The 17781-nt window shown below is 39.5% G+C and overlaps 1 protein-coding gene across 1 annotated transcript; it reads right to left on the bottom strand.

The window, feature by feature from the left end:
- Positions 1-110: 110 nt before the first annotated feature.
- On the bottom strand, positions 111-17690 carry DAZL (deleted in azoospermia like). Its single transcript, XM_064441751.1, has 11 exons — positions 17452-17690; positions 13063-13197; positions 12708-12799; positions 11282-11333; positions 7921-7987; positions 7459-7592; positions 5966-6043; positions 5067-5117; positions 2635-2739; positions 1796-1894; positions 111-1032 (listed from the first exon to the last, which is right to left on the bottom strand). The coding sequence occupies exons 1-11, from the start codon at positions 17455-17457 to the stop codon at positions 979-981; spliced, it is 873 nt and encodes a 290-aa protein (XP_064297821.1). The 5' UTR covers positions 17458-17690; the 3' UTR covers positions 111-978.
- Between the last annotated feature and the right edge of the window lie 91 nt (positions 17691-17781).

Genomic DNA, 17781 nt, shown 5'->3' with positions numbered 1-17781 from the left:
TATAAGGTAATAAATCTTCAATAGCTTCAACAAATCTTTATTATACTGTATGTCTTTCTCAAGGTAGCTTAAAGTTAACTCTAGTATTAGCACATCACCAGAAGTTTGGGAAGCCAAGCGAAAATAAAAATTTTATTTTAATTGTTTCAAAAACACACAACTAAAATCTACATAATTATTAAAATAGGCGTACAGATATACTTTGATTAACACTGTGCGTTACATAACAAAGGCATATTTTAAATGCAGTATTTCTCACAATTTTAACATACAGGTTTTGCTAAAATTTTTCAAGTAAAAAAGCATACTCTACTGAGTAGCCAATACAGCTAATTACATTCTTGCATCTTTTACATATAGGAATTTTAAGATTGTCTTAATTACTTTCCCAAAACTAATAGTGATGCTCAAGACTGCAGGTACGTAAACTGTCATTAATGAACATAACCACATTGATTACGTAGTCTAAAGACAACCAGGACTTAAAGGGCTTCAGTTGAGTTACCACTTGACGTCTTCTGTTCCACTGATTAAGAGCTCAGTTTTAAAACATGACCTCTTGGGCAAATAACTGCTTCCATTTTTAAACTGCAAAAGGTAACTAGTCAGTATTAGTCACTTAAACGGTGGTTTAAGAAAAACTTATGTGTAACATGCAAACTGTACCTTAAAGCTCAGAAGAAAATCCACATGCACCAAACAAACCAACAGTGTTTTTCCCATATAACTAACTGGAATTTTAAAGGGTTTCCAGGGGAAGCATGCAAACAGTTAATAAACCCTGGAAGTTCATCAACTCTTACAACCTTAAACTTCAAACTACTCAAGCAAAAACAACTGTATTGGAACAGAGAGAATAGGAACACAAACTTCAACTTGAAGCAACTCTTTGAAAAAGGTTATACACCGCATATATTTTTAAACTGAACTGGAGTAACATCAAGCCAATGAGTTTAGATACTTTAAAGTCTTTGTTGATCAAACGCTTTTGAGTACTGCTCTTCCTTTTCTGAAGTGATGCGCCTTCCTCTCCTGGAATGAGATAGGAGAAAAAACAGGAAAAAATTTTTCTAGATAATAATCACAATAAAGCAACTGAAGTTTCATTAAAAGTATCTCAAGACATTCTGTTCTCTATCCACCCCACTCCAAAACCAGTAAATACAACTTCCGTATTCCTGCTTCAGAGTACTTGTGCCCAGTTCACATCACTTCGCTTCTTTAAAAGGGCAGACAAGTGTTAAATATAACATTAATAAACAAGATAAATTAAAACACCACTTGGAATGTACTCAGAAACTGCAATTCTACGAAGACCAAACACATACAGCAAAACTACAATGACCAGTGACCAACCTGGTTTATTGGTTAAAGCGTTGACATTTTACACAAAGTATAGAGTCATGATCTGTAGCGGGTACTTAACTGGTGTCATGACTGTCAAGGCTCAAACTCAACATCCTCTATCCACACTAGGGAGTAACCCACTGCCCTTTCAACAATTTGTCATTGAGAAATGATTAGCCAGTCTTATGCTCTAAGTGTCCATGAGTTCAGCAATTTTTTTTAATGCATCTTTTATTGAAACCACTGAATCCAATTTCAGGACTTGTTTCCAGCATTAAGCAGCTGAGACTCAACCAAACCTATAGATCTCAGCACAAATACAAGAATTAAAAAATTCAAATGGCATTCCAGTTATTAATCCTTTCAACTTTATAGTATAGTACCCTGTTGGTGAACACGTTGAAAGGCAGCTGTGTTCTAGGGATTTAATTTTGCTTTCACTACATACCTTAAAGTAGTCTTCTTGTGATACAAAGGTGTTTCTCAGACGGTTCTCAGGATTAAACAGACAGGATACTACTGTTTGTATGCTCCTGTCCACAGACTTCTGAAATACAGTTATAGGTCCACCTTTAACAATACTTATTTTCTTAGTTAGCCCACTATTAGCAATATGGGTGTGTCACAGGGTTTACTTTACATTCAGGATTCCTCTCAACTGCCTTACACTTCCTGAAGTGTCTTTTTAATCTTTCATCTTGGTAACTCATTAGCACCCTTAGATGTTACTTACAACATAACAGTTCTGACCAGTGACATACCAGTTCAGTTGTGGAATAGGCTGACAGCTGAAAAATGATGTCTCCTTTAGAAAACTGAATTCAGAGCCAACTGTTGGCCAAACTGGGGTCACCTTCCACAGAAGTGAAGAAGGGAGTAAAACATTACCAATTCAGATGTTTGAAGCTTAAAATAGATCTGCCTAAGACAGACGGCAATGCTACCTAACCTGCTTTTTTGGTACCTACAATTTCCCCTGTGGTTCTCAGCAGATTAGGTAAAGCCACCTTGTCACTTAAAAATACTGTTTTACTTAAGGAAATAGAACGCATATTTCATACAGCCCTCAGCACTACTGACAAGCACTAACAGTTTCAATGAAACACATGAGGCTCCTGAAGTTGTACAGAGAAATCAGATACAGTGGATTGAGCATCTGGCTAAAGCAGCAACTATAACTTATTTCTAGGATACTGGTCAGAGCCCCTCTTCACCTCTTCAAATAATCCTCACATGCAAGTTTCTGGGAATAGGATTTATGACAAAGAAGTTTGAGAAAGCACTTACCTTTTGAGGACTGTTAGTAGACGACTGCATGGGCTCTGGAACAGCACATTCTGTCTGTATGAATTCTGGATCCTCAGCGCAGTGATAGCTTACTGAAGTATAAACCTGTAGAGTTTTTTTTAGACATTGCAATGTTTCAGTAACACTGGGAAGACACGTGCAGTTGTGTTGTCATTGGTCCTCCTATCGGTAAGCTATGCCAACTTTATCTTCACACTTTTGATGAAGTTTCACCAGTGGGGGAAATACTGTTTCCTGTTCTGTTAAGACAGTTCTACTTCCTTCCAAAAAGGATATGCTCTAATACATGTCTTTTCTCCTCACTGTAATCACTCTTTAAGAGTTAGCTCCTCAAACTACCTCCTCCATATATAGGTCTTGCCATCAAGTGTAGCACATTGAGCAAATAAAGGTGTTCACTGAGAATTCAAGACAACCAGCAGGTAGCTTCAAGAGATTAAGCACTAAAATCAAAGAAGGGGAAGCAAAACACCTACTACCACTGCCCTTCCAAGAAGCTGCTTTTCTTTATACAGTTCCTTCTTGTTTGAAGCTTCCTTCGTGCCAATATACTAATTTTTACGATGTAGAAAAGTCTAGAAAAGCAGAAACCATTTTACAGCTTTTTAAAAAACTCTCCCCACTTCAGCCTGCTTACAGTGCAGTGTTGCAATTGGCAACCCAGTGCAGAGTTTAATGACAATAGCAAAGAAGCTGATAAAACAGTTACTCCTTACTGAAACATCCTTCCAGATGCTTCCAGAGAGGACTAGCCACTTCTTACAGCCAATTTTACCAACTGACAGTGTAAAGCATCCTTACTTTTCAGGGGCAAAACTTCCCACACACTCCCATACCCCCACAAAGTAGCCAGATTTTCCCAGACTTGACAGTAGTTTTCAGTTTCTTGCAACAACATTCTTAAGGATGTTATTTGTGATTACATACAGCAACCACACTGTGTACCACCTGATGCTCCCAAAAGCCCTTGAACACCAAAACTGTAATTTCAAGCTGACGATATTGGGAGATACAGAAGCCTACAATGTTAGCAGAATATTCCTTTCCGAGCACCATCCCTAACTATAAAAAAGTGTATCAGATCTGACCTCATCACAACTGGTGCATTCAATTTATGAATGGAAATTGTGATTATTCACCGGACAGGTAGGTATAAAGCAGTAGGCTGAAGGATGAAGTTTCCTATCTCCTTCTGTGCATACCCTCTTTTCCGTCTGTCAAGAATGATATTTAAAGTTGCTTAACTAAGTTCTAGAAGAGTTGTCTGCTCATATAATCAAGCTTAAAATGTCTCACGAAAACCAGCATGCACAACTACTCTAAAATCTCTTTGGCTTGCTACCATTTAGTTGTTAAGTGATACTGCAGCCATATCATGTTTGTGGATGTTCAACAAAAATTGTTTGACTGAATTAAGTGAATTATTTCAAGCCAACAGGGTCCTCAGTATTTCAGTGACTTCTGAACTCTGGAGTTGCTTTCTTCCCCCGTTAAAGTAAAGGTAATTCTCACTAATACAGACTTTCCATGAAAAGAGAAAGGGCTGCTTCTCTGCTGAGAAGCTAAAACTAAAGCTTTGTACACAATTGGAAGTGAGCAGGAATTACGCATTCTTCTAATATGAAGAGAGACAGTATTGTCAGATGTATGCAGGCTGCAATATATATGCATAAAGTTCCATTTTCTTCATTTTTACCCACTTACTTTCCACACATTCTATAGACATCTGCTGGGAATTAGCTTGAAAGAATACCATTCAGAAGAAAATGAAATATTACAGCTTTTAAGCACTTAATATAAACTTTACTCAATAAATACAAGATTACACACAAAAAAACATAGATATGCCTAAGATCCAAATTTAAGTTTCAACACTTAAATATATTCCCTCTCGTGGGTCTCACTTCTGTAAAGTCAGAGAAACCAAGTCATTTCTTTAAAAGTCATCAGCACCATCTACAGTCTGTAGCAGTCTGGCAAATTATTTTAGTAAGCTATTGAAAAGAGGCAAAAAACCTCAAGTATTTGCAAAGCAGATTATTTTGAGAGTTTCTACATTTAAAAAAAATGGAACAATAATCAGTAATATCATACAGAACTTGTAAGTCAGGATTGTGCATCAGGTAATCAGTTATCTTCCCTTCCATTTTTCATAAAAAACCCAATTCTGTTCATGTTTAAGTTCCAGAATTCTGTGACCAGAACACAATGCATAACATCATAAAACAGGCAGCTCCTAAAAAAAGTACATCAGTAGGAATTCTTAAGCAACTACCTACTCTGTCAGCAGCTACAGATTTCTATAGATGAGATAGATTACATACAGATCCAGTCAAAGTAAATATCAAGGTGTCACAACAGTGTGCCAATTGAGAAAATAACATTCTAGAAGTTTAACTTTGTAGACTTACCGGAGGCATAACATAATTTCTTTGCTCCCCAGCAAGCCATTGTGGTTGAACCTTAAACAAGAATTGGACAAGAACCACCTTTTATTCATTTATTTCCAACACAGACAAGCAACTGCTCTTTAAGAGCCACCATTTATAATGTTTCATGTCTGGATTTTTCCTTAAACAGTAGTTTACAGTATTTTGTCCAGGAAGATAGCTTTTGCACTTATAACTCACATAGCATTTAGCACAAGGTCATCCCTACCACAAATTCAACTACCTCCTTCCTCTTCTCATTCCAGGTTTTAAAAAAATTTAAAAATAAGATTTCCAAAGATTGGGAAAACAAGGGGAATCACAGCAGCCACGCTGAAAACATCTCAAACCTCTAGTTACTTCCAGTTACTAAACTACTTCTAGTTTAGTTTCAATAACAGTACTTACCCACACATTTCACAAGGTCAAAAGTCATAATCAGCTAAGTGCCTTTCCAGACATCTTTGAAGCTCAAGAGCACATCCCCTCTATATACATCCCGTATTTATAGATGCTGATAAGACTCAGTGATTCTGTTTTAAGTACCTGACATCAACTACCCACACTACAGCATGTACCAACGCAAAGCTCCTTCCCACAAGAAGAGTACTGCTGATCCATGTACTTTTTGCTAATTTGGAAGTTGCTTTATCATTGCATATTTAAGAACAAACTAAAAAAAGAGTATGCTAAGTTACTCAACAGTTTTTGTTGCATTAGAATAAAAATATCACTAATTTTGTTTTTACTTCTGATTTCTGTGAAGTAGGAGCTGTAGGGGAATAGAAACACACAAAGATCAGACTCCCGTTAACACCCTTCATTCCATTCAAGCTTTACCAAGTATCAAACAGCCTTTCTGCTACTAAGGAACTACACACCTGATAGTTGTAGGCTGGCTGATATCCTACAGGAACTTGCTGCTGTATCAATAAAGCTGGTGAACTGTATGGATATGTCTGCAAAATAAAGCTTTTTTTAAAATGCAAGTTTGAAGCAAGGTAAAAGTGTGATATTTGTAGAGGTGTCTAAAGCCTGGAGCACGTTTTAAGAAATATGTAGTCACTTTGTTACTTCAATTTCTGTTTCAGACTAGCTGTGTTATTTAAAAGCAACCCTTAACAGATTTCCCGTGGGGCTTCAGCACTTAAGACACTAAAAATCTCAAGGAAGTGGGATTCTTTAGTGTATTACATAGCTACAAGCAGACATGGAGCTTTTAGATGATCTTTTAAGTAATTTCAGAAGTACAACTCACCTCAAACTTTCTAAACTAGACTGAGAACAGACCAACTACCATGAAATAATGGACTACAGCCTGAAGAAGAGCTTCTTGGAGCCAAAGGCATCTAAGTATTACAGTTCAGACAATTTCCCAGAACTATTTCACTGCAAGTTATTTTAATGCAATGTTAACCTGGAACCTTCTCAGCTCCTTCAGAGCTAGTTAAAGGCACATTCCAGCATTTAAGATAATTAGTTCCTCATACACTATTTCACCCTCCCAATAAACTTAGAGAATTAGTAGGAGTACTACAAACTCCGCCTTCAAAAAAGTATTTCTGAGAGTCACGGCAGTTTGCTCATATTCATTTGCTTAAGAAAACGTACAAAACGGGATCAGTTTGCAATTGATATCGCCCTGTTGTATTTCCATATCTTACAGGGTTAATACAGGAAGAGACCATAATCTGGATAGCCTCCTATTCACAGGACAGGACTTTTAACAAGGCCAGAAGTACTCTGCCTCCACCTCAGTAAGAATGTTTATCTGAAGTACCAATAAGGTGATGTCCTGTAGGCATTCTGCACTGGTCACAGCTATTAATGGCAGATGCCATAACACAGTGTTCTTAAAAAGACACGACTGCAGTTCAGAAAGAAGAATCTGCTTGGCTAGGAGGGGAGAAAAAACAAAAGAAAAAAGTACTACAGCCAACTTCTGGTTCAATACTTGTTTTAAAAAATGCGTTTTAAATTTTGTGGTTTATTCTGAGCCAGGGCAGCAGTACATTAAACATCCATATGCATTTGATTTGTGAAGTGTATCTGTGACAAGTAACAAGATCACTTAAGAACAGTTACATAATTAAATCTTAGCTCCACCTTCAACAGTTTTCTCATTCTCAGAATAAAAAGTATCTCCCTGTCTTTTGCTTTATAAAGAGAGCACATCACTGAATAAACTTTTCAAGGTTGTTAGTCTTCTTTTGAAGTGGTTTGAAGTCAGGCACTTCTTACTGGGGAAATGTAATATGAAAGCAAGTGTGTAAAATAAGACTGGAATCAAAACAGATATTCCTGAAGCTGTACATGCTTGCACCTTCAAAAATATTTAATTATGATTCAAGATCAGTGGCATGAACAACCTTACCTGAACATACTGTGTTACTGGGCTCATTACAGCTGGAGGCTGCACATATGTCTCTGTATTTTGATTACCCCATACACTATGGAACTGTGGCACAGGAGGATTGAAGACTAATGGTCTGGGATGCACATAAGAACCTTGTTTTAAACCAAAGAAAAATAAAGTATTAAGATAGTTTCACATGCATTTCATTAGTAATCTGAATTCAAGCTGCAAAAAACCCCAAGTGTTTTGACTCTTAAATTTAACTCAACACTCTTGTACTGTGCTACCAACCTGAGTTTTATTAACAAAACCATACATCACACTAGTAGTGAGGTCATAAAATTCAGAACCAAAGTTTAATTGTAATATACATATTGCATCAGATAAAAACATTTACAGCGATGTTAACATATAATTAAGAAAAAAAAACAAATTTGTAATATACTTGTAATATGAACAGATTTTGTTTTATATACTTACACAAGTTTTGTTGCTTTCTAATTGCTGGTCCCAGTTTTAGCTTTTTGCCGTGGAAGTTGATTTGTGACTGAAAGACAGGTTATTCGGTGAAGTTGCAGAATCAGTGAAGTGGTTGGTTTGTTTGATTTTAAGATGTCTGTATTCTGCTTCTACACCACAGTATCATCAACTCACATACAGGCTCAACAGCCTCCATTCTCATCTTCCACCTCAACACCTTATGCCTTTTACCTTTAATTTCCTGCAATGCTCTCAGCACATCCATTTGCCTACTTACCAAATCTCCAAGCCTATTATATATATCACTTGCCTTAATAGCAACATGCACTACTAGCAGTTTGCAACCACATATTTGTGACTGTCAGCCTTCTGGGTTTATATACACAGATTTAAACTATTCTTGCCTCAGTTAAGGATACTGATGTAGAGTGACCATAGTCTAGGTTCCCTTGAAACCCTATTCATATCACCACTTACCTTCCTTCCCACAAACTTGCTAACCAGTTTCACATAACATGTTAGAAGCTGTCTACCTAATATTAAACTGAAGTATGGTTCACATGTGCCTCAAATACCCAAACTCAGGAATATAAACATCTGGAAGACTTGCAAACCAGGGTGGAAACCCTCCCTAGTAGTCAGCAAATGCCCAAGACACATTGCAGAATTCTCATTCTGCAATTACTGCCGAAACGCTAGTTCACACAGAGGGCAGGATATTTCAGACTTTCAGTGATCAATGATTGAGTACTGCTTTGCCAGCACAGTGTCTGGGGCCATAAAAAAGGCACAGGAAGAATTTCAAGCACCCTCCCTCCCTGCAGAAGTTGAACTCTGTTCTTCAGCAAAATTGCTTAGTTTGAAGACTAGAACATTCACTGATGGATGTAGCCTGAAACGGCACCACAACATCCTTACACTTCAAGGTCTATTTGAACTGACTGTAGAAGGCAGCCTGTAAGATTTTCTTCTCTACAAGATCACAGTTTAGATCTGCAGTAAAGTTGCTGTAATACATGGATTTAAGCAGATTAATGTTTACTGAGGTACAGAGGAACTTCTCCACACAAAACTCCCACCAGAAAATTCATCTTTGGGTCTGATCTCACATCCTCTGCCAAGACAGTGACCAGAAACATGTTTAACTACTTGTGAATAGCACACGTGACACTACCTAAAAGCAGGCATTCTGTTACAGCTGAGGGCTACATCAGAGTTTAGAATTGCTTTTACAAATCAGAAATGAAAGGTTTTGTTTACCCTAATTAACACAAATCTAGTACCAAGTATTAAAATCAGTATTAGATGCAGATACATAGTTTATCTAGATTCTCTGTCTCATGCAACACTAACAACCTGCCTGCTTCAGCAGAGAATATGCAGATTGCAATTTTAAGACACCTCATTAAGCAGCTTCTCCTATTTCTGCTAAAGAAAGTTCTTTGAACAGGTAACAGCAACTTAACTGTTGATTGTAAAAATAAGCAAAAGAAGCAGAGTAATAGTGATATATTTTAAAAAATCTTATTTGATCATGTCCTCATACTGATAAAAATAGAACAAAGATGTGGGTGGAAAAAAGGTGAAACACACCCTGACCAGTTTGACAAGTTTTTTTCAGGGTTTGTTTGGGTTTTTTGGGGGGTTGTTTTTTGGTTTTTTGCTTTTTTTAAAAAATTGATCCTGCAATCCTGTTGCACCCAGAACAATGCAACCACCTTTTCCACCTGAGCAACAAGAGATCTGGGAAGACAGACCTCCCCTCAAAGCAGAAGGCAGCTTTCTGTTCTGAACTGCAAACAGCTTCACTCTGCACCAGAGTTCTGTTACAAATTGAATCAGACCTACATCAAAAGAAATAATTCCAGGTTGCACAAAGCTGCAGAGCTAGGCAGATAAACACAGGTACCTACAGTGATTCTAACCATCGAGAGGCTCCATCTTGTTCATTTACGTAAAACACTGACTACTCAGTACAGATGAACGCCTGAAATGGTTTTTTCTGATGCAATCTCCGCTTATGACTTGAGTTCTAAAATGTAGATGTTCATTCCTTCCCTTTTCTATCCCTTCCAGAAACCAACAGCTTCTTAAACTGATTTCTATCTGGACATGCTTCCTCCTGACAAGGCAGTAATTTGTACTGCCTGTACACCTGAAACTTGCACTGAAAAGAAAATCCACCACCTCTGGGCTTTCCAGGACCTCTGGTATACAAAGTCATATCAGTGAGTACTATATTAACAGAGATACACTGAGGGCTTTTAGTTTTGAAGAAATGCAGACACAAAATCAGCAAGGTGCATGGCTCAAACAACAATGCTACTCAAGAGGTCTCTACAGAGATTGTTGCCTCAGAGCAAGCATTCCACACTGATCTACTACAATAAATGTAACCCATGGTAAAAAAGTCTTCTCAAAGTCTGTTGCTCAGTACAGCAGTATTTTTGTCAGCATACCATGAAAGTCAAAGAACAGCAAGCTTTTGAAGTCTTTTGGTGAGAATCAAGAATCAGCTGCTGGCGTGTCACTGCTCTCTGCTTTGTTGAGAGATGAGAGACTGTTCATCCTCCAGAGACATGGGAGTTTTGTGACGCAAAGACTTCAGAGATGGAAATATTTCAATGTATGTTTGTTTTCAGTTATTGCACTCAGTTTTGGGAGAAAGAGGGAAAACAAAGAACTTTCAGTGGTTTGTGACCTGCTGAAGCCTATCAAAACCAAACAGATTTGGTTGTAAGCATTGACATTTAAAATTTCTCTGATACTGAAATCTAAGAGCAGAATGGCTGTAACAGTCCTACCCCTTTATCTCCTGTGTGAGCTACAAAAAACCATGACATGTGAACAGTCGCATTCTGTAGTCGAGGAAGCTTAAAAAAATACCTGCTATCCAGGTAACATCCAAATGCACAAATAATGCAAGACAGAAACACTACTTCAACTGCCAAGACTTAAGTATAAAAACTAATGTGTCTTCTATGTTACTGTTTTTCCAATAATACAAAGACCTGTCAGTGTATCTCCCATAAGCGCACACGGGTTCTGTGACAATCATCCAATACAGAAAGCAAGCAGCCAAAAACATATGTGAGACTTTCAAGCATGAACATTAATGAGAAAGAGCAGAAATACAACAAGAGGCATTCAAGCACACCAAGGCTAAAACTGATTTTGTTTCTCACTTCAGTAAATACACAAAGATTTACCACCAGTGGATATTTTTGCAAGTTTACTTTCTGGGCAGTCATAGACTTTCCTTGTCCCAATTTCTCTACAGGGTACATGACTTGGTTTCCCCTGAACTTGTCTTCAGCCTTTATATACCAACTTGTTCAGATAATTTAAACAAAGAGCTTACTTCTACTATTTTTTGAACATCCACATTGTCCAGGAAAGAGACAAATCCATACCTGAAAAGAAAAAACAGGTCATTCAATAACTAGATTGATTTGTTTGTTAGCTAAATTATTTTGAACAGACCAGTTAACAGCATATATGCCAGGTACATTATGTTTTATGCCAGAAATATCAAGTAGGACATTAATTTATAATTCTGCAAGAAAATGTATTTACTGCTAACTGGCAGCATATATTACTGGGCCAGATGAAAGGAATTGAATGCCAAATTCTAGAATAGTATGACATAGATGTAAGGGCTGTTCTTCCATTTCAGCTACTCAAAATGAACACTATTGTTGATATTACTAACTAAGAAAGTGAAAAAGCACAAAACCTTAAGTATTAAGATCTGAATTATCATCAAATTTTGTATTTGCTACAGAGGTTTGGATGACAGCAGGTATTAGCAACACCAGTGGGGGATGTGATCCTTGAAGAGGTTTTTCGATTTACTTCACTGCCCCCACAGTTTACCTATATCTATAAAATGAAGATAATTTCAGAGCATTATAGAGACAGTTGTGTCAATCAATGGAATATGCCAATTCATTATCAATACTCAGAACAAACACTGGCTAACTGCACATCAGAATTCACCATGAAGATGGGCAAAGCATATGAGGAAATAAGCCAGATTTCTAGCTCATGCATTACCACATATGTCTGAGGGAAAAAAACCCAAAACATTACATTTTAGAATCTGCTCATAGAATCTTCGAAAAAAAACTGGGCTGGAAGGAACCTCCAGAGGCCACCTCCTCAAAGCAGGGATGACTTCAAAGCAGAGAGCTTCCCCAGAACTCAACAAGCTAAGGTCCTACATATCCTTATTTGTTTCACCATAGACAATTCAGAGTTTTTCTATATATCCAACAGGAATTTCCCTTGCTTCAACTTTGTCACTTAGTTTCAACTCTTCACCCAAATGAGTCTGGTTGTTTTCTCTGTAGCTTATCCTTGAGTGTCAGGAGGTACAGCCTCACTGCCCTGAGGAAAACATTTACCCGTCCTCTTCACGTCCTCTTCACAATCCGGAACTCTCTCCAGGTTAACTACTCTAGCCATCAGAAGAGTCTAATGAAAGAGCCGTCTGCATAAGTATCAGAAGTTTCAAGCTTTATTTCCACTGGTTAAGTGACGATAACCCCCTTTTCCTTGAACAGATTGATTCAAGTCAGAACAATCAGGCTCTTTGTAAGACTTTACAGATTTAAGAACAATCTAGATATACAGGTTTCAGTGTTAATTCACCACAAGAGAAAACTGCAGCTAGTGTTAAGGCTTAAGCACATCAAGCGTGTTACCAAGTAGCTGCTCACATCATCTGTGACAGAATTACGTCCACATAAGCAGCAACTGAGAACAACTATTCATGTTGTACTCACCCTTTGGAAACACCAGTCCTGTCGGTGATTATTTTCACCTCTTTCACAGTACCATATCGTTCGAAGAAACTCCGAATTTCTGCTTCATTCATCTAAAAGAAACAGTCTTAAACTTCTTCAAACACATTCGACTGTTCAAAACTGATTTAAAGCAGGCAGTACCGTTTTTTAAAATTCATCTTCTACTACCATATGAACTAGTTAGTTACATGTTCCAAAATTCTCTCATGACACTGCAATACCTTAAGACTGGTAATGACACACATCAAAAAAAACCCACCCAGGAGTGAATTCCCATTTCCTTCCCACTGAAGTGCCCTATATCCGTCTTGAACAATTAAAAGTATATAAATACCCTTATATCAATTCCACCAACAAAGACTGTGTTTGGCATGATTTTTCCTTCTGGTAAAACATATCCTTGACTGGTTGTTGGCAAACAGGTATTATCCTCTGAGACACCTGCACACTGGGCCTCCACGTTTGCAGACTGAAAAATTTAAACAGAGTACATATTTCAGTTAAATTATTATAGCACATTTTAAGATACTAGAATGCCTGCATCTAGATATAGCATGGGTCAATGAATTTCAATAGCACCTTGCCAGTTAGTTGAAGGATGTACTTGATGCAAATACTGTTCATCAGAAAAAAATTTAAGTAATTTTTATAAGAAGCTTTAAAAATTTAGATCTAGACCTAACCTAGGCTACTTCTAAATAGCCCTAGTCTGACTATATGAAGCCTCCTGACCAGTGTTGCTACTATGGGACAGCCACTGAGAATGCCAAAATAATTCATTTCAGAAATTTACCAGATTTCGTTTCAGATCTAAGCAAGAAATTGAATTCTTTAAAGATACTGTTTACTGTAAATTGATTACTCAATAGAACAAAGTCCATCATCTTCCTGGTCAAAAGCTTTAAATACCTGAGATACGAGTAAGCTTACAAGCAGCCTTAGAGCACAGATAACAGCGTTATACTACAAGTTAAGCTGTAAGACAGGAAATCAGACCTTGTTGGAATATTCACACTATTCACCTTCTCAGAAAAAATGCTGTCAATTTAACTACAACAGGAACATGAATGACTATCAATTTGTTTCTGAGTTGTCTGCACCAAAGAAGGATCTTAAACATGCATTGCATGTACAGAAGAAATGCAAAGAACACTAAGATTATAGAGCAACTACAGTCATGATGTGCTTTGCACACCCAGGCTTCAAGTGCACCCTTTTGGTGCCAAAGCATTTCATCACATCCTAGGAGTTACAGATTCAGTCAGTGCAGAGGAAGATACGATGCTCCCTAAACAAACAGTAATTCAGTATTTTGTTCAGATGAACAGACCACATGCAATTCCATTTCTTGTTAATGATGCTAGCAAAGATGTGTTCCATACTCTGCTTAAGGCTTGAAGTGCATTTTGCAAAGGTACTTCCACGAACTAAAATACAACATAAGCACCATGGGCATTGCAAACTCTAGCCTCTCTTGTCTTCTACTCTCCTGAATGAATGGTTCTAGCTATGTGCTATGCTTTGCCTGGCTAGTGAGAATTACTCTGACCAGTTCAGCATTGCTCATCCCTCTATATTAATGCACTTCAAAACATTAATAATCTATTCCTTACAATTCAACCGGTGTGGCATTATCCTTACTCCAGATATTCCAAGCTTTGATTTAGTCAAAGTTATCTGCTGTTTTGAAATCTAATAATTTGCAACAGGTAGCATCCAATTTTAAAATGTAAGAGTTTTCATCTTTAATGAACACTAAACCGCAGCTGTGAGCCATGAGTACTCATTTCAAACTGGCCACCCAGTAACGGAATGAGAAAGTTGCAAAAAGCAAACTATGCGTACTTCTATACATTCATGCTGTAAACAGAAAGAGGGTAGTTCTCCCCCCTTCCCTCCTATTGTACCAGGACATCCCTGCACAAGGAAATCACTCATGTTTCACAGAGGAAAAAGTTTATAGTACTTCTCAGACACATCCACTTCTGATCCAAGCTCATTCTGCAGTTACGTAAACATCTGTACTAGCATAAGGGAACAGCAAGGGCAAAAATGATGCAAGAGGTGAGCAGGAGACCATTTCTTTGGCTGCACCCCCAGCTAAAGGGCATCTAAACTGAAATCTGAAACTGCAATGCCACAGCAACCTTGAGCTGACCTAACTGTTGGCTTCGCTTCTTTCTGGATCTGTTCCAGTGAAGCAGGCTAAAAGAGAAGTATTCACTTTGCTGTATAAATTATCTGGCAACCTAGAACAGGAGTCTCGCAGCAGAGGCACCCAACAAGTGCCAGAACCAGCACAAGGAAGTCGGCAGGCGTACAGATATTGCTGGTATGCGAGTCGGGCGGCCTTGGCTGCCATGGAAGTGCAGCGTTCATTTCTTACACTACTAATGCAGAACACAATTTTCAATGAAAATACACTTATTTAATGCTTTTACACATTAAATATCTAAAAGAAAGAGTAAACAGGCTACTTAGGCATTCTGACAAATTAGTCAATATCGAAAGTAAGCTTTAAGATCTGTTAATGCACATATTTAGAACTTGAAAAGCAGCAATTTTGAAGTATGCACAGTGGAAAAGTCTTATATCAAAGACAGGAAACAAAATCTCCTTTCAAAGTTACTTTTCAAGTCTTCAGTACTACAGTGCAAAATTTTTGCCAATTCAAACTAAGTATTGCCCTATCTCAACCCAAGTTATTTTACCAGCACAATGTGTAGTTGTTATTTTACTACCTAATGGAGCATTATGTAAACTATTATACTTCTACATACAGTATAGGCAAAAAACCTCGCACTGCTGCTGAAACAGTGTCCAAAGCCTAAGCCACCTGATGTTTTAAAAACCCGGAAAACCCTGAAGTTAATGAATTGGCTACCCTGAAATTATAGCATCAGCTGAAGTGACCCAATGCTTCAATAGTACCCTAAGTAGGGTTAATTTGTCTATCCATCTCATGTAGTATCTTGGAAATCAAATTTCTAGATGTCAGTAAGCTTAGGGCTCAAAGTTTTTCAGCTTACTGAAATTAAAAGGTTCTTTTTCTTTTCTCTCATCACAAAGTAAATTTCAACACTTTGCTCTTTGCATTATTCCAGCAAGCATCAAGTGTAATTTGATGCCAGGAAACTACATTCACCTCTTGATCACTGTAGTCAAGAGGCTAGTTAAGACTTTCAGCAAAAAACTGTGGAAAAGAACTACTGTTAGGGCCAGGTGGTGGAAATACCTAGCTGCTCAAGTGGGTTAAAAACATCACTCATTCTCATGCATATCTAGGGTAGGAAAGCCTTCACTTTTCTTTTGGCCACAGAATCGCAAGTCCCTGATTTCTCAGGCTTCTCCCTGTCTTTTCCTGATCTCACACACGCTTTGTTTACACGTATTAAACACTATTTTTTTAAATTTGAACATTTAAAACTCCTGATGTCTGTCGTGCTATGGCAGCCTTTCTGGGCGCTGGAGTCGGTTACCATGACAGCGCCCTACCTACAGGGAGAACATGGCTCCCGTTACGGGAGCACAACGCACTCTTCCCACTAGGCAGCAGGTGGGGCTGTCGCTCAAGTGCTGTAACACGCTCGCACGCTAACGGCTACGGCTGCAAAGCTTAACTTTTTTTTTTTTTTTAAATACCCTACTTTTGCGTTGTTGAGGAGTCCGGGCTACAGTCGCAAAATCCATTTTTCAAACAAACAAAAAAAATCCTGAAGAAAAACCAGCCACTTGCATGTTGAAGCAGCAACGTGCGAGCTCAGGCAGTAGCTCCTACTGGCCACATGGAGCCCGCAGCGGACTACGCGAAGCCTCTTTTTTTTAAAGAAAAGTTAAAAAAAAAAAAACCAGAAAAAAGCAAAACAAACGGGGAGCCTCAGGCGAGCACGTTAGGGAGCTGGCGGCGCAGCTGCCCCACCGCCGTTCAACGGCCTTATGTCCTGCGGCCTTCGCACCTCGCCTGCCTGGTTACTGGCCACGTTACCCGAGGAGGCGCGGGGGAAGGCGGCTTCACGCTTCAAGACGTTTGGGGGCGAGGAGAGGAGCCCCGCCGAGGGCAATGGAAGCCGTCTGAAAGCCCCCGACGCCCAGGGCGAGGGTTCCAGCACAGCCCCAAGGGCAGGCGGTGGTGGGTCCGTATACCGGCGACCGACGGGGCGAAGAGCCGCGGCGCCTGCGTGGCTCCGGCTGCCGGGGCAGGCGGAGGGGGCGCGCGGTCAGACCACGCGCAGAGCAGGGAGCGCCTGGCGGGGCGGCGCGGCGCCATGTGGCAGGGCCGCCACAAAATGGCCGCTCGTGGTGGTGTGAAACGTCTCCCGTCGCGAAGCGCTCACCACACCGTGGCGCCGACGGCTGCGAGCCATGACACTTCCTCCACACAAACCCCAGGCTTCTTAATTGGTGTATTCCCTCCCTGACCTTAACCCCTCACCTCCCCTTAAGGCTTTAAAGCATGCAAGGTATTAAAAATGACAGTAACCCTCAGAAGTCCAGCCCGGGCAGCGACACCACCGCAGCCGCGGGCATCCCCGCTCCTCACCCCAACAAGCTAGGAAAATTGATGCTCAACTGTCACCTCTGCTACCCGCGGGAAGGCCCGAACAAGCCGCCACAACCCCCAGCAACAAGCCGCCCCACGGCTCAGCGTTCAAGCGCATCCCCCTCACCCCACGTCCCACCGTGCCGACCACGGCTCCCCTTTCGTTCCTCCTGCTCCACTCACCATCATTCACCGAAGCTGAGGCAGCGCCCACACACTTAAAAATAAACGAGGCCTTTAAAACAAAAACTATACGAACTTTTCTGAGAAAACAAACACTGGATAGTCCTCTTTTTTTTCTTTTTTTTTTTTTCTTTTTTTTCTTTTTTAAGGGTGGAGAAAGGGAGCTTCTCTTGGTTACCGCTCTTCTCCTTAAGTAGCCCCGAGTGGGAATGGGCGGGGAAAGGCCACACCCTCCCCCGCCGCCCTCTCACAGCCGGCGCCGTCTGAGGGTCTTTGGGCGCTCTCCCTCTCCTGCCTTTCACGGGGTCAGCTCTTGTACTGTCTGTGTTT

The sequence above is a fragment of the Phalacrocorax carbo genome, chromosome 2, assembly GCF_963921805.1.
Source record: "Phalacrocorax carbo chromosome 2, bPhaCar2.1, whole genome shotgun sequence".
In the NCBI taxonomy this organism is placed as follows: domain Eukaryota; kingdom Metazoa; phylum Chordata; class Aves; order Suliformes; family Phalacrocoracidae; genus Phalacrocorax; species Phalacrocorax carbo.
The sequence above is the reverse complement of the archived record's forward strand: the minus strand, read 5'-3'. Positions and strand labels throughout refer to the sequence as shown.

What these genes read in the sequence shown, in the direction of transcription:
- DAZL (XM_064441751.1), bottom strand. An exon ending in ATGTTCAAAAAATAGTAGAA is followed by an intron (nt 7,988 to 11,281) that starts GTAAGCTCTTTG and finishes CCTGTCTTTCAG; the next exon opens with TCACAAATCAACTTCCACGG. An exon ending in AGCCAGCCTACAACTATCAG is followed by an intron (nt 5,118 to 5,965) that starts GTGTGTAGTTCC and finishes TTCTTGTTTAAG; the next exon opens with GTTCAACCACAATGGCTTGC.